The sequence below is a fragment of the Mastomys coucha genome, unplaced genomic scaffold (genome assembly GCF_008632895.1).
Source record: "Mastomys coucha isolate ucsf_1 unplaced genomic scaffold, UCSF_Mcou_1 pScaffold22, whole genome shotgun sequence".
Lineage (NCBI taxonomy): Eukaryota > Metazoa > Chordata > Mammalia > Rodentia > Muridae > Mastomys > Mastomys coucha.
This window is the reverse complement of record NW_022196905.1, coordinates 32,606,956-32,624,401: the sequence shown is the minus strand read 5'-3', so window position 1 is coordinate 32,624,401 and position 17,446 is coordinate 32,606,956. Positions and strand designations below refer to the sequence as shown.

Here is a 17,446-nt window from a genome sequence, read left to right as displayed (position 1 = left end):
TGTAACTTCAAAAGCCTACAGATGTTATCCTAGTCAGTCCCAAACCTATATCATTCTATAGATTTTAATGAGCCTTTGATTGCCAAGGGACTGGATCTCAGAAGAAACCACACACACACACACACACACACACACACACACACACACACGCACCACACCACACCTCAAATGTATCCTGTCACTTTTCCGGCGTGCCTTTCGGCATGGTAGCTGGTCACTGGCAAAGTCAAAATGAGATCGTTTCCTTCTGAAATGATGTTCAAAACATCGAAGAGTTCTGTGGCTACGGTAGAGCATAGCTGCTCACCTTCCATACAGTTTCCTGATCCCTCCATGCACAGTGATGGGGTGGTGGGGATGGGTAGGCATACAAGTAGGAAACCCACACGGACAGAATACTACCAAATGCCTAAGAATCCTCAGTCACAGGTGGCTGCTTTCTCTCTGTGTCATGTCATTTTCCAAAGAGACCTTTTAGTAAACACTAAAATGGGCTCTGAGCTAATACCATGGTCACACGGGTGTGTATGGGGGTGCGCATACATGTGCATATGTGTAGAAGCCAGAAGACAATCTTAGGTGTCACTTGTCCAGCATGGTTCCTGCTCCCTATTCCGCCTCAACTTGTCACCTAGGCTAGGATGAGTATGGAGAGAGCCCCCAGGGACCCACTCATCTCAGCCTCCTCAGTGCAGGGTTAACAGTTGTGTGCCATCAATTTTTTTTTTTTTTTAATGTATATACTGAGGATTGAGATTAGGTCTTCATACATATGAGGCAAGCACTTTACTGACTGAGCTAAGGCTCCCTAGTATGAAGTCCCTCCATGGTCATGTCGCCTTCATTAATGTGAGATCTCATGATGATGAGACACCCATAAGTAGGCAGATGAGGATGTCAGCAACAGCCTGATGGGGACATCCTGTGTGGCCAGCCCAGGAGGGACAATCCCCACTCCCTCCATGATAAGAGGACCCAACACAGCCCTACCTCTTCCAGGCAGATCCCCAGAGCAACTGCTGGGCTCACTGTAGCCTTCTGGGTATCAGTTTGCTAACCCACCCAACCCTATGGATTCCTGCTGGTCATAGTTCTTTTGAGGTGCAAGTTTTTCTACAGTATCCACTTGGAGATTCATCCTCAGCCCTCATCCTCCACATGTCTTGGTCTTCAGAGAGTTCATCTTTCCAAGTCATTGATCATCATTGAGCCTCCCAGAACTCACCCATGGCCCTGGGCAGGTTTCTGCTCTTTACAGTTCTTTATTCAGATAAGACAGACCATGCTAGTCAATCATTCTGCTCACGGGAAGAGATTTTATTGACCATCAGGGCCAGCATTAGGTAGGACTGTAAGATTGTAGGTGTCTAGTTTAGGTTGGTGTCATCTTGCCATGCAGAAGCACCAGTAAACATGGCCTGAGCTGCTTCCCCTCTCGTGAGACAGTGTCATGACACTATAGATGTGAATTAAAGCATTGAGGCCACAAGTCTGGAAGGGATATGGACCACTTGCAGGTCGCCTTGTTCTATGTCTTACATGCCACATCTGCTTGACAACAGACACCACTGTGTACATGCAACCTTGTGGTTGGCTAGATCAGATAATATCCAGCTCATAATGGAAACTGTGGTCCTGTGGTCACTTAATTCTCAGAAATAGGAGAGAAGTTGTCTGATGGAAAAAAAAAAACCTTATCTCTAAAAGGCCATTTTTACAACCTTTAGATGTGCACCGTGATTCTCCTGTCGGTTCCTGCCAGACTACATCCAGCACCATCTGCCAAAGCTACCTCTTGTGTCCTTGGCTTTGTTAGACTGTAAGATCCAAGTCGGAGCAGCTGGAAGTACAGGCTGGTGGATGACAGTCACCATATTGCTGTTACCCAGTCAGAACAGGGATGCTGACCCGTAGGCTCCACCTGCAAGTCAGCTGGTCACACACGTATTTAAGGATGATGAAAGCCACAGCCCTTCCCTTTGAATCTGGGAAACCCAAGCTGCCCCATGGAGAGGTCAACAAAGAGTGAACCCCATAGCCAGCACCCACCGCCAACTTCAACGAAGCATCTTGGAAGGGGCTTGTCCAATCCCAGCTGAGTCTTGCTCCTGTTGAGGCAGAAACAAGGTGTCCCTGCCAACTCCTGCTCAGATTTCAGATTCCTGAGCAGAATAAATGGTGGCCGTTGTTTCAAGCCACGTACATTAGGGTGTGGTTTGTTATGCAGCAATAGATACCCGGAAAATACAGACGAAAGCGGGACTGAGTCCAAAGATCAGATGAGACCTGGGAGGCTTTCTCAAGTGACCCCTGTTGATGGGACACAGGGCTGTGTAAGGAAAGTTCTGATGATGGTCACAAGAGAGATGGTGCAAGTGTTGGGGGCATTGAAGGATGCCCTGGATATTTGGTTCACAGCATGCTGGACTCATGTCTGTTCATTTCTGCCAGGGTATGAGCTGGGAAGGACAAGGCATTTCATGTCCTTTGTGATTCCTTTGTATCACACACATGAAGGAACTCACCCCCTGCACTTCACGGTGCCGTAATAAAATTTCTCTTTCACTTTCAAGATTCCGAGGCTCAAGCTCAGGGTTTTATACATGTTGGGCAAGCACTCCATCACTGAGTTATATCCCCAGCACTTTTTAAAAATTTGGGACAAGATCTCCTATGTAGCCCAGACTGGCCTCAAACTCAAGATCTTCCTGCTTCAGCCTCCCAAGTAGCTGAGATCACAGGTATTTACCACCGTACCCCCTGCAATTCCTTTTCAAGATAGGAAAAGAGATAGAAAATAAACAGAAAATTCTTTGGTGGCTTTACAGTATAGGGGGAATCAAAGAAATAGGCCTCATTAAAGAAACATGAGAAAGATTAACATGATGTTTATCTGTAGGTGGGAAATCTTACATTTGATGCTCACAGGAATGACTTCAGTCGATGCCATGAGGGCTGAACTCCAAGTAAAGGATGCGAAGACTTGTAAACTGTTGGCCATGGAGTCAAAGACCTGTAATCCCAGCATTAAGAAAGCTGAGGTGGGAAATTTACAAGTTCAAGGCCAGTCTGAACTATGTAGCAAGTTCGGGGCTGGACTGAGCTATGCAAGTCTCAAAACTACTGAATGAGGGAAGAAAGAAAAACTACAGCTATCCTTAAGGCTCAGATTGCTTGGAAGTGAATTGCACTCCAAGGAGAGAGTGCTCCTCAGCTGCAGACCCACAAACCTTTTGTAAATCCATGTTCCTTTGTGGAATAGTCAACACTCTACTGTTGGACTCGCCCATCAGCCTTCCCTGACCCGAGATGGCTCTGCTGCTCTACTCTAACGCCACTTCCCCTGTGTGAACAACAGACTACAGTCTCAGTTCTAAAGTATCTGGAGACAACTGACTCAATTATTTAACTCTTTCCACTTCAAAAAAATGATGAGCTAAGACTCTGAAGAAAATGTAAAAACAGGAAAAAATTTTTTTTACAAAAATTGGAAAAATTGCAAGCAATGCCTGTTTTGTTTCTCTTTAAGTAAAATGTATTCATTTATTTATGTGCATTGGTGTTTTGCCTGCATGCATGTCAGTGTGAAGGTGTCAGCTTTTTAAATACACTATGTTTATTTATTCATTTTACTTATCTATTAATTTATTCATTTGTGCGCATTGGTGTTTTGCCTGCATGTATGTCAGTGTGAGGGTGTCAGACCCCCTGGAGCTGGAGTTGTCAACAATTGTAAGCCAAAATATGGGTGCTGAGAATTGAACCTGGGTCCTTTGGAAGAGTAGCTCGTGTTCTTAACTGCTGGGTCATCTAGCCAAGTAGTAGTGGTGCAGGCCTTAAATCCCAGCACTCCAGAGGGAGAGGCAGATGCTGGTGGATCAGAGTTTGAGGCCAGCTTGGCCTACAGAGCCAAACTTTCACAAGCATTTACCCTAGCCTCAGCCACAGAAGTCCAGTCCACAGCCTCTCCCCCAAAATGATCCTGCTTGGCACCCTTAACAAGATCTGCTTAAGGAGAACCACGCTTCTTTTATTTTTGTGAGTGAAGTATATGTAGTATACATGTGTGTGCTCACATGCTCACATGTGTGGAAGTATATATACATACATACATATATATATGTATATATGTATATGTATATATACATATGTTAAGGCTGGGAGAGTCTCTCTACTGAGCCTATTGCTTCCCTTTTAGTCTGGCTAAGCAGCTTGTTCCAGGGATTCTGCCCAACTCCTGAGCCCTAGGACCACAGGTAGGCTTCCACCTACCTCTGGCTCTTGTGTTAATCCAAATTGCAGCCCTCACATCTGCACAGCAAGTCCTCTCTAGCCACACAAGACTTTTTATTTCCCCCTCCATGAAGCAGATTCAGTCAGGAACTTTAAATCTTGCTTCAGGTTTCTTAGAAAAACCAATGCCTCCCAAGCCAGGTCCCAGAAGACTTGGGGAAGTCCTCATCTGGTTTCCATCCTTGCCAACTAAGTGGCATTGTTATCTGGATATGTTCCCACTCATCCTAGCACCCTGGCTTCTCTAGTGCTGTCTCTACCCAAGTTGTTCACTAGAACCACCAGGGGTGCTTCAAGCAATACAACCAGGCTTGAATTGGAGCCCAAGTGTCACGAGCAAATGCCAACTTGGTCTTCACAGTGACTATCAAAGTCAGAGCAGTGCTTGATTCTGTCACAGTAGTCGCCTTGATGATCAGAACTTACAACTGTTAATTTCAACATTAATCACTCACAAGGGGGTATCCCTCCCCTTGGCTTGTTTAGATGTGGTGAGATGGCACGACATCACTCATTTCTTTAGTTGTTACAATAAAAACAAAGGTTGGGGGCTGAAGAGATTGCCCATCAGCTAAGAGCATATACCTATCTTGCAGAATACCAGAGTTCAGTTCTCAGTTCCCACATACAGCAGTTCACAAATGCCTGAAACTGTGGGCAACTACGCGTAACCCCTCGATACTCACACATCATACACATAATTACAAATAAAAATAAGGATTTTTTAAAAAGCCCCAGAAATTACATATGTAGGAGTTTAGCATGGCTGTGTGTGTGTGTGTGTGTGTGTGTGTGTGTGTGTATGAGTCTATATGTATAAGTATATTCGCTTGTTTAATATACTAGAGATTGAAACCAGAGCTTCATACATACCAGGCAAATATTCTAATGGCCCAGTCTTTTGCTTTCTGAAACATGGACTCTCTAAGTTGCCCCAGGCAGGTCTTGAACACCTGAGATTCTCTCACGTCAGTCTCCTCAGTAGCTTTAGGTAGTGCCACCAGACCTGGTTCACATGAAAGCATTAAATAGTTCCTAGGCAACAGAGCCTTCTCCCTACCATCTTAGTCGGCCATAGTATTTGGCCACCTGGGTTTTAAAACCAGGACAGTTTATGTGAGTGACTATCAGGACCCATGTTCACTGAGAAGGCCAGACAGCCACTCTACCTGGTAGGTCAGCAGTCGCCAGCCTGTCCTGGGCCCTCACTACTGACATCCTTGTCTAGCTGACTCTGGCCTTGGCCTGAGTCACATTCTCTATTCTAATTGAGAGTCTCCACACATCTCCCCACACACAACTACCAATTGGCTTGACTCTACCGATTATGTCTGGGCCCTCATACACCTCAGCTTCACCCCCCCTCATTACTCTGTTCACTGATCATGCCTCTACTGTATGCCAGATACTAGAATGGGTGCCTTACAAACAGTTTTTCTATTTCTCTAACCCCAAAGACAAGTATTATTCTCAGTTTACAGTTTAAAAATTGGCCATCCTTCAGTTAAGTGTATGGTGAGTATTGTGTGCCCAAATCCCAGTGGTGATTATGTCAGTCACTTCACAGGTAAACAAATCCACGAGGATCTCTGTGTCACAACACTTATGACAAGCATCATGGGAGCCTACAGAGCACAAACACCAGTTGCTACTGAGCCACTTAAGAACGGGGTAACCTACTCTAAAAAGAGGCTACATTATTTCTAGTTAACTCTAAATATAAACAGCAAAAAACAGAAGCTAACACCAAATTTGTATTAACCAAATGCACAAGAAAGTTATAAAAATATTTTATTGATGTTACAGAAAAAAAATTATATATACCTAAACATTATTAAACAAACATAAGTTGAAAAATGTTAAAAACCCAATAACTTACATAGTGATAAAATCCAGAGTAACAGGAAATCATAAGATGCTTCCATTTGGTCCTCTTACCTAAAAAGCTATGACAAATACGAACTATCCTGTGTCTACTAACGATGACAACACAATTCCGTCATGCTTGTATCCAGTCACCTATACAAGGGCAGCTAGCCTTCAAGTAGAATGGGCCAGAGTCTGTAAAACTGTGGGCACTGTGCTCCTGAGATGAGCCACTACTGTCTCTAAAACCTGACAGATTAACACTCCCTAGTTCTAACACAAACTGCTGATAATCAATCACTGGTTTGAACACCCAAGAGAAAGAAAATTTATTCTGATTTCGACAGCAGATCTAGAAAGTCACAATTTTTCCATAGAAACAACTCACTTCGGAGACACTAGGGCACACTGAGCTTCTCCTTCATGTCAGCGGACAAGCTGGACGCTTTGTTCACTTTAAATGGTCATGTTGTTAAGTCTGGAAAAAAATAGCATTTATGTGCCAAGTGAAACATCTTAAGTTCATGAATTCCCATTAAAAACAAAGTGTTGTGACTGGAGAGATGGTGGAGTGGTGAAGGGCACTGGCTGTTCTTGCAGAGGGCTGGGATTCAGTTCCCTGTACCCACATGAGGCTCACAACCTCTTTAACTCCAGTTCTAAGGGATCCTATGCCCTCTTCTGGCCTCTGTGATGTATATATACACAAAAGAGCATATATACAAGCAAATACCCATACACTCAAATATATAACTTAAAAAGGAAAAAGGACAATCTGCGTAGCTCCCAGTGCCAAGCTGCTCTCACCACCAACCATGCACCAGGCACATGGAAGTCCAAAGCACCCAAACACCTAGAAACAGTGGCACAGTCAGAGCCCAAGATCTGTAGCCACTGGGGAAGGGGGAGAGGGGAGAAAAGCTGGGAATCAGGGTCAGCCAAAGCTGTGGGAATGGAATGATAGAGGGACTCTAAACCTCTGAAAGTGAGAAATGCACAAGGACAAGGGATCTTATAGGTTTCATCAGTCTCTGGACAGTGCAATGTTGGAAAACAATGGTTTATGTCAGTGTGGTGATGGCCAGTAACTCGCCTGTGTCTAGCAACAGCAGGATCATATGCATCTCTTCTTTCTGGCTGCACTTCCCCTAAGGGCCACAGGGTGCACACACTCCATCAGCTGGAGCACCCTCGTCCTGAGCCCTACTCACACTTCCCTGAGTCTCACAGGGTGCACACACTCCATCAGCTGGAGCACCCTCGTCCTGAGCCCTACTCACACTTCCCTGAGTCTCACAGGGTGCACACACTCCATCAGCTGGAGCACCCTCGTCCTGAGCCCTACTCACACTTCCCTGAGTCTCACAGGGTGCACACACTCCATCAGCTGGAGCACCCTCGTCCTGAGCCCTACTCACACTTCCCTGAGTCTCACAGGGTGCACACACTCCATCAGCTGGAGCACCCTTGTCCTGAGCCCTACTCACACTTCCCCTATTTGCAAATGGCCCTGCCAAGTTGATTTTCTCCAAGTCAGATGCAAGTGGCATGAGGGGGCTGGGGGAACTATGTTGTATTTAAAACCCCCAATCACAGCATAAGCATTCTTAACTCTATACACTTATTTAATAAACACTTATCATACTCCCAACCAGGCAGCAGCTGGTCCACAGGGACACATAAATTCTCTAAATAGTATAAAAAGGGTAGACTTTTTTAAGATTTATTTTTATTTTATACACATGAGTGTTATGCCTGTTTGTATGTATGTAAAGTACATGTGTGCCTGACATCTGTGGAGGCCAAGGTATTAGATCTCCTGAACCTATGTGATCTGCAATGCAGATGCTAGAATGGAATGCAAGTCCTCTGCAAGAGGAACCAGTGATCTTCACTAGTGAGCCATCTCTTCATCCCTGAAAAGAATTTTTTAAAAGGGTTAGGGTACCATTCATCCAATATCCATAGAAAATGGCAGAATCTGTCCCAAGTTGGGTAAGATCACCATTATTCCCACTCTACATCTAAGAACCATCCAGCCAAGGGTCATGTCACAAATGGCCTCATGTGAAGTTATCCACATTAAGATGCACATGCTGTTTTTATGAATTCTTTGAAAGGCATGATGCCGTCTCTGAAAAATGGGAAGGTGGCCTCAGTCCTTGCGGCTGTGTTCAGTGGTGAACTGCTTCAGCACAAACACAACAGGAAGTGATTCCCAGGCAGGCTGTCAGAGTGCTCTCAGGAAGTGACGGCAAGGCCTTTCCACAGCTCACTGTTAGAAACAAGCATCTTACCTGGAGCTTATCCAAGGAGTGAGATGAACATCACGACCCCCATAAACTGGGTGAACAGTAGCAAGGGAGTGAAAAACGACCACACATTCCACAGAGCCAGGTTGAAGCTGAAAGAAACCAAAACCAAACTGTTGACAACAGCAAGTGGGATGACACAAATATGCCCCACTCCAGAGTTCAGAGTTCAGAGTGGGAGCTCAGCTTGAGAACGTCCACCCATGCCGGTCTTTAGCCCCAGCACGTTTACTGACGGGAAGATGGTTTCTGCCTGTGCTGACAGAAGCTGCTCAGTAACCTGGGGTGACACGGGCCTCTTGACATTAGCATTGTGGGATGGACCACAAACTCAAATGACTGCAGTCTGCTTTATCATCTCAGGCATTATCATGGGGAAAAGGTGAAACGGCTCTTAAAATTGCATGAAAAAGCATTGCTGTACAAAATGCTATAAAGTCTTCATTGCAAAATCCAGTATTCCTGTCACCAAATCAAACCAAACACTTCCTAAAAGCAAATGAGTTTCAATGACTGAACTGATAGAAGCAGAAGCTACCAAGGAAACCATAAAAGAGAAATTAAATAAGCTGTCCAGACAGCTATGGGTTTTAATATGTAATCCTGGATAAGTAGATGTCAAATAATCACAAGCCACAGGCCTAAAATCAATTTGACGTTTCTTGGGATGTTCCTACTACAGAAGGCAAAGTAAAACAGCATACTTGGTCTACCCTCACCACAGAATACTGACCTTGGTGTGGTAAGTGACCAACTACAGCCGAAACCGGGTCAAAGAAAGGGCGTTTAAGTGGAATAGCTTTAAGACTTTCCCAAAAAGCAGAATCTAGTTTACATAAAGAAAACCTAAGAGAGGAAGCTTGGTTTTCTCTACATTTTCTGTTATTTACAAGTTCTTCTTCAGTGAGCAGGTATTACCTTTTTTTTCTCTCTCTCTCTCTCTTTTTTAAATATCCTCTCTTCTCTGAGCATACGTGAATTTACAAAGGTGGATTCACACTGGTAACAGGGAACGGGTTAAGCAGTCTTGGTATGTGCACGCTGTGAAAGACATGTAACCTTTAAGAGGCACATCTACTTCCGCTGTGGAAGAAGCCACACCGTGCCACTAGACACGCAGGGAAAGCACGGCAGGTGTCCCTTCCTATCTGGGAATCATTAGCTCCAAAATCTTGCAGCAACACCAAGTCTCCAAATGCTCAGGGCCTTATGGGGAGCCCTGCACCTGCAGATCTCCTGCACCTTTCCTGACCTCCTTATGCCATATCCCTAGGGTCCTAACAGTGCCACACACTGTGAATTGTGCCCAAGGCACTACTACTATGTTGTTTAGAAGGCAGTGGAGAAAAAAAGAACTGTACATGCTTAACACAGATGGCATTCACTTTGGGAGACAGTGGCCGGTGAGACAGCTCAACCACTTGGGAAGAGCCTGATGCTATGGAATGAAGCTGGAGGAATGGACACTCGGGGGATGCACAGACCTCACCTTTCTGGGTATACGTATACACATATAAACCCAGCAGAGAGCAGGAGGTTCTTAATGGCACCCTTCCCAACAACACCAACTATAAACATTCTGGCTATGTGGCCGCATAACAGATACACTAGGACTCAGTTACACAGAGGAGTGACAACTGGCAATGAATAACTGCTGGGAGAAAGTTACAAGTGAACAACATACACTGCGTGTATACAGTTAAATATTAAAGACTGGTGACTGTACAACCAACTTCTCTAAAGTCTGTGTTCAAAACACAGATGAACAGAACAGTGTTTATGGGATGCACAAAAATGGCAACAAAGATGGGGCAGTGTTTGCATGTGGCAAGAAGACACAGGGAAGCAAAGGGAAGGGCCTGCAGGGACCACCAGGACCACAGTCCCACTCCTCCCCACCCTAGGGCAGCAGCACTCGCCTCCTCGTGATTAGTTCACTCAGCTGCACAACGAAAGACATCTAATAAACAAAATAAAACACAGAACATGTGCAGATATCCTAAATAACTGAAGCAGTTTAAGAGAGAAAGATGTTGAGAGGAGACCCCCAAAGGACAGAGTGCCTGAGACCCCCTTTTTCCCTGGTGTACTATGCTGGTGGATTTAGGTTCTGGGTCATTCATCACTACCAGAACACAAAGCGATTGCTTTTCATTCACACTCAACATCCACTCACCAAATCCCTGCTGCAATGAAAGTCGCGGTTGTGATGGGCACCAGCGTTGGGTACTTGACATCATATTCTTCAATCCCGCGATACCACTCCAGATAGACTATGCAGTAAAATGCAATTGACAGGCTGACAAACAACAAGGCTCCGCCAAAGAGAAACCAACTGTGGAGACAAAGAGGAAGGAATGAAGTGTCAACAGGGCTGGGAGATGTGCTTTCAAATTTCTCTCATCGCCACAGCCCTGGCCCAGTGTCTAATGTCTACACTGTCTCTGACACTGGAGGGCATGCTGTCCCAAGCCCCCCATTTCATGCTGTGGTTAATCCAATACATCATCTGTGTGGGACCATTTCTAATGCTACTTCTCTCGCATTAAAGTCCTAGGAAAGCCCAAGGAAAGGGCACACACCTAAAGTCCTGAAAAGTCGACCTTCCCAGCATGGCCTCACCAAGCCACAGTCCCAGGCCCTCCCGTCATCCTGCCCATCACCCAAGCAGGCACCATGACAGCTGGTAATGAGTCTCCTATAGCAGAAATTAGAAGTGCCCCTGCCAGCAGGCCAGACCTGTCCTGGGCTTGTTCCAAGTTCTAAGTCACAAAAAAAGAGCAGCTGCTAAGGTGCCATTTCAGGTACTTGGCTCTTTCCCAGCAGAGAGATGGAGTTTGTGGGCTGATGAAAATCGAGTGTCAGCTTTGTCAATGATGGAGCTGAGGGAAGAGCATGGCTGTGGGGAGTGCAAACAGAGCTTTTGTAGATACTCAGTCCCCCACACAGACTTATTCCTTGGTTCTAGACCAGGAACTTCTGCCGTGACAAGGTGGTCTGTGTGAGTGTGGAAATAAAAGTCTGCAGAGTGAGCACAGTCAGCCTCCTTCAGAGAGCAGGCGGCCAAGAGAATGGTGCTGGGTTCCAGTTCTCCATTTAAAATTCACCTAGACAAGTCACATGACCTACCAAAGAGTGAACAGATGGAAGAATGGGGGTGGGTGGGAGGTGGTACTTTTAAAAAAATGCTTCCTTATGAAAGATGGAACAGCCTCTTTCTCAGGATTTAAATGAACTACGTCAAGTCTTGCGGCCTTCCACCTGAGGACTTTGAGGACTGTATTTTCCATAAGCAAGACCAAATTCCTGTCTGCATTGTTCTGTGGCTCTACTGTTATGTCTAGTCACTGTTCTTGGCATTAAACACAGTCCTCATATGCCAGCTCAGACATCACCTACATCTCCCCCTCTTCTGATATCTGATAGCTTCCACATTATTCACACATGATGCATAACTTCTGCTCCATGGTCAACTCCTGGGATGGGAGAGGACAGGATCTGCCCCTGGGTATGAAGGATTCTTTGACCCTAGGACTCAGCCCTAAGCTCCTGACTCCTCCCACTGACCTTCAAGGCAATTACCTCTGAGTCACACCCTCTAACCACCCCCTTCGTTAACTACTCTGCCCTAACTACTCTGAAACACACCTTTCTCAGGCCCCAGTTCCCACTCCTCCTCTAGTTCTCAGGCCTTTCTTCTGTAGTCTTCTGGAGGCACAGGTAACAATTTTAAATTGCATACATTCAAGGGAAAATGATATAATCTACTGTATGTAACATAGTAAAATGACTACTAGAATCAACTTACTGACATAGTCAACACATCAAGCTCACACTGTATATATAAGGGTAATGGGAGGGGTCAAGAGAGGATCACATAAGATAGGAAGGTGATAATTAAGATCTCACATACACTGTACCCCCCAAATTTACTAGGCTTATATGTGAAAAACTGTACCCTTTGGCTAAAGTGTCTTGCTTTTTTCTGTATCATCAGTAGTTGCTTCAACATCATGTCTGATAGAGACTAACAACGTCAGAAGTCAACAATGTGCATGCCCATGTATACATGTGTGTGTGTTCATGCTTGTGGGTCAGAGGTCAACACTCTACACGTGGGGAGTGTGGGTTGTGTATGTGTGTGTAGGCCAGAGGTCAACACTGAGTGTCTTTTTCTTGGTCACTCTCCATCTTGAATTTAAGACAGAGTCTCTCACAGAATTGGAGCTCAGTGATTTAGCCAGACTAACTGGTCAATAAGCCCAGAGATCTCCATCTCCACCTGCCCAGAGCTGGGATTATAAGCACCAAACTGGCTTGTTTCCTCCCCCCCCTTTGTTCATTTGTTTTTGTTTTTGTTTTTTAATGTAAGTTCTGAAGATCAAACTCAGATCAACATGTTTATAATAGCAACCACTTTACCAACTGAGCCATCTCACTCTCTCAACAGTTTTGAGAATTCAACTGACAAACTATGACACACAAAACATGAAGCAACAGGGTTTTTTTTTTTTTTTTTTTTTTTTTTTTTTTTTTTTTTGGTTATTTGAGACAATCTCACTAATGTAGCCCTGGCTGTCCTGGAACTCAGTGTGTAGATTACACTGGCTTTGAACTCAAGAGAGCCACTTGCCTCTGCCACCCAAGTGCTGGGATTAAGATCCTGTGTCATTATGCCTGGTGGAACAAGATTTTCTTACCTATTGGTGTGAAAATTTTCTTTAAAGGTTTTAAAGAAATCAACATAATAGGTCACAACAATGGATGCCAGAATCCAGAATCCAGAATGAATGTTAAATCTTGGAAGAGGTCTCTCCTTTTTCTCAGCAGCTGTGGGTGCATCTATAAAACAGGGGAGATTTTGAGTTATGAACCTGCCCAGTGTCTTTCACCAGATGGAGCCATCTCCTAGAGCTTTCTAGTAACTAGAATCCCGCCCACTACAGTGCCAACTCCTTCTGTCAGAGCATCAGGATGATAAGTGTACATAGGGGCAGAGATGTCGCCCAGTGGTAGAATACATCTTCAGTATACATGAAGTCATGAGTTCTATGCCAAGAACCAACCAAAGAAATAACAAAAAAATGGGTAGATTTACCCTTGATGAAATAGTTAATAGGTGCTCACTAGAAAATATGCTCACTATACTAGTTATTCCTGCAAAATGAATCTTGGAATCACATTTAAACCTTCATAATCTTCTAGATACAGCAGTGCCATCCAGAAGTATGGTATAACACATACTTTATTTCACATTTCCTCTAGGTAACTAATTAGTCATATTAGCTAAGTAAAATGTCAAAAGCAGGGGAATGAGAGAGCTCAATAGGTAACATGCTTCCATGGTAACAAACATGAGAACCTGAGTTCATCCCCAGCATCCACATAAAACTGAACATGGCAGTGGATGCCTGTAAGTCTGATGCTGGGACAGAGACCCAGGCCAAGGGACACCTAGTTTCAAAAAAATGTGGAGTCTAACAGAGGAAGATGCGTCGCAATGTTAATCTCTGGACTCCAACAGCACGTGTACCAATTAATGCATGTGCATACACTAATAAAAGGGAAATGCTAAATACAATAAAATTTGTACCACACGATCTTAAACAGACATCAGCTTTTGGGGTAGGTCCAACATGGAATTGTACACCAGAGCTCTAGCCCCGGAACACAGCATGGGCTACATGGTTGATAGACAAGTCACTGCTCTCCCTGCAAACAAAATGAAGGGATTCTGGCATGCCCACTCTGTACTGTCACGTGAGATCTACTAGTCTCCAAATAAGGTCCAGATGATTATCAGAGTCTCTAGAGAGTTTATTACTTACACAAATTCTTGAAGATATTCTCAAAATGCACACATTGTCATGCCTTGGCACAATGTTGCCAGTGTTTATTTTAAAAACCTAACAAATAAACAAAGTTCTTACAACATCCAGATCAAATAGCTCTAAAACTGTCTTTCATCCTTACCGCTCCAGCCTATAGACAACCAACATTATCAGCTCCTGAGAGATTTTCTTATTCTGTGCATCTTACTCAGGCAAAAACACATGATGGACTGTAGTTTGTACCCAATGGTGGCATGTCATAAATTGTTCTGAGATTCCTTCTGAAACCTACCCACAGGGATATAGAAAAGTCTATCTGATGCACCAGACAGTGACACATCTAATCCAAACTTACTTTGTTAGCTTTCTGCGGACAAGCAGCTAAGTATATCCATCCGTACCGTATTACAGGCGAAGTGGAAGTGAAACACTCTGATACGTCTTTGTATAGATTCTTGGGTTAATTCTTAAGACTAGGAAACTACGGTTAGTTTTAGTTTTAAAGGGTGTTTCCAAGCCGGTGTTAGGTCGGCTCTCCACGGAATGCGGAAATGCAGCTCACGGGAAGATGCGAGGGCTGCAAGACCTGTCAGGACCCTGGACACCGACTCGCGGCCCTACTTGGTAAGCCCTGGGACCCAGATTCTGGGGAGCCTCACCTGGCTTGGCCTCGTCCTCGCAGTCCAGCTCTACTTCGGAAGGAAATAGGTAACGGCGCCGTAGCTGCTCCCGAGCCCACGGAGCGTCCATCTTGGCGCCCGCCTGTGCGACGGAAGTGACCGCACGCAGCACTTCCGGCGTCAGGTCCAAGGGCGGACTCTCCGGACGCTCGGCTTAAAGCTGTATTACCTTGGCGGTGTTAGTGGGCAAAGAAGCCACGCTAAATCACCAAGAAGAATTTGAACTTTAAAATACTGATCTCTGGTCTCAGGAGCAGTGGGTCCCTGTATTATTCCTATCTATGGAAGCTCTAAACGACCAAGATTAGTGTTTCCTCTGGCTGCACGATCTCGAGAACATCCAGCTTCCGGCACCTAAATGTAGAAATTAACCTTCTATCGAAGCCTGAACTTCCAAACCCCAGTCTCCTGGCTACTCTTGCTCTGTAGGGGTTGCCCCGCTAGTCTGGGATATAGGCATTTCCAGGAAGAGCAAAGAACTGCCAGATCAGGGAGAGGCGACCTCAGATTAAAATAAATTGCACTCCCCCCACATCCCTGTCAGTTTACCAGAAAGCAGGAAAGTGACAGGGTTCCCATTCAGTATTCTGAGCACCAATGATGAGTTGTTTTTCCTCACCTTTAAGGTTATTCAGAAGAGTATAACTCTGAGGCAGATGATAATGCCCCAAGATCCTCAATTTCTCACTTTCATAGCGTAGAAGAATGAAAAAGCATGCAATCAGACTAACTCTGCAGGATGCTCCCTCCCAGATGTGATGACACCTTTTGCCTCCAGAGTCTGCATTCCTCTTATAAACTGCAGCTTTCCCCAGTTTCTGGGAACCAATTTTGGAAGCAATTCCCATTGTTCCCATTTGCTGCAAATAAGTTTTTTGTTTTTGTTTTTGTTTTTGTTTTGTTTTGTTTTTTTCTGTGATCACTACTTTGGTGTTCTGTTCATTTTGTCTCTGGTAATACTGACAGGTTGCATGGCTTTGGGCAAGAAAGGGACTCAAAACTATTTGCTTTTCTGCCTAATAGACATTATATCCACCTCTATATCTGATTTGTTGGACGTAAGGGAAAACCACTGGTTTAGGGATCCTATGAGCCCTTTTCTCTCACCTTGTGAAAAATCGTCCTATCTGGACTGTGGGAACCAGCCTGCTTTCCCAGCCAATTATTTCCACCACCCAGTGCCCACAGTCTGCATTTCACTGGATCACAACTTTTTCCTCTATCAAGAATCCTATTGTTTATTCTCCTACTCTTTCCCTAGTGAGTCATGAGCTGAGAAAGTTTGTGCTTAACCAGCCAAGCGTGTATTGCTCCTGCTGTTTACTAGGAACTGCCATGTCTGAGGCCAGGCAATGGAGACAAGATGAGTAAGAACTGACCTTGCTCTTGAGGTGCCCCTGGTTCAAAACTGACCTGAGGTATAGGAGAGAGCCCAGTGCTGCTAGAAATGTCCACAAGTGTTTCATTAATCCAAGCAACATTTTCTGACCAGCTACTTACAGTAAATGTTGAGGACGAGGTAGGAATGTAGTGGTGGAGATAATGTCAATAAGGTGCTGTAAGAGAAATCTGCATGTGGGATTTGGGGAGTATGGAAGAGAGGTGGTGTGTTCTGCCAGGGGGTGTAAGGAAGGCCCAGAGGTGGGCTGACCACAGCATCACATCCCAGCAGGAAAATCTGAGCACTCTTCCATATGATGTGGAGGCTGATGAAGAAATACTCAGGAAAGAGGTTGAGTTTCTTTGAATTTGTTTCTGTTGTTACTTTAGCCTTTCTGCATCCTTTGAGACAAAGAGTAATGGCTGAGCAGATCGGATGGCCCTTCTAAACAATAACTCCCTTTTCCTGGTGTTCTTTTCTTTCCAAGATCCTAAAGAACCAGATTCAGCTCTTCTTTGCTCTCTCCCTTTCCCCCCAGTACAAGGTTAGAAAGTCTTGTTAACAGAAAAGTCAGTTTGTCCCATCAAATAAGAAGGGTCACTGCTGGGTCTCCCTTGAAACTGGATATTCCCAAGAGAGTCGCCGCCATTCTGGAGTTTCCATATGTGGTATATTTGGGTCAGGTCAAGTTTCCTCTGTGGTGTTTCCGAAGACTTTGTATTTAGATCTGAAATCCTTCCAGGTATTTCCCCTGGTATTTTTAATGGTACTGCCTTTACACCATATTGACGATACTTAAAGGCTGATTGGAACCAGTCCAATATTTAATGACATCTTCTTTGCTGAGGCCCATCAGCTAGGTTCTTCAGTGTATTCATTGTGACACCCTAATTATAGATATGTGATACAGGCTACAACCAACAAAGACATTTTCATTTTCAATGTTGATTACCTGTGGGAGAAAATAAATTTGACTGTGACCTTTGCCCCCTTAGCTGTCTAGTTAAGTCTACATGTTTATACACTATTGAACCCTGCTCCATTTCTGTGAGCTCTTGGGCAAGTTATTTCAATGTGATAAAT

The 17,446-nt window shown here is 44.6% G+C and overlaps 1 protein-coding gene across 2 annotated transcripts; it reads right to left on the bottom strand.

The window, feature by feature from the left end:
- Positions 1–6,067: 6,067 nt before the first annotated feature.
- On the bottom strand, positions 6,068–15,269 carry Tmem128 (transmembrane protein 128). Of its 2 annotated transcripts, none has more exons than XM_031342008.1 (5): positions 14,962–15,096; positions 13,172–13,313; positions 10,648–10,806; positions 8,457–8,563; positions 6,068–6,637 (listed from the first exon to the last, which is right to left on the bottom strand). In XM_031342008.1, exons 1-4 carry the CDS (start codon positions 15,050–15,052, stop codon positions 8,464–8,466), a joined length of 492 nt encoding a protein of 163 aa, XP_031197868.1. In that variant the 5' UTR covers positions 15,053–15,096; the 3' UTR covers positions 6,068–6,637; positions 8,457–8,463. The 2 variants fall into 2 exon arrangements, with proteins under 2 accessions (XP_031197868.1, XP_031197869.1); XM_031342009.1 differs by lacking the exon at positions 6,068–6,637 and adding an exon at positions 7,867–8,075 and having other exon boundaries at positions 14,962–15,269.
- Between the last annotated feature and the right edge of the window lie 2,177 nt (positions 15,270–17,446).

Coding starts and splice junctions, on each gene's coding strand:
- Tmem128 (XM_031342009.1), bottom strand. CDS start 15,052: ATGGACGCTCCGTGGGCTCGGGAGCAGCTACGGCGCCGTTACCTATTT. Junction 13,314..14,961: donor CGAGGACGAGGCCAAGCCAG/GTGAGGCTCCCC, acceptor CCTGTTTTATAG/ATGCACCCACAGCTGCTGAG. Junction 10,807..13,171: donor GAAAATTTTCACACCAATAG/GTAAGAAAATCT, acceptor TTGTCTCCACAG/TTGGTTTCTCTTTGGCGGAG.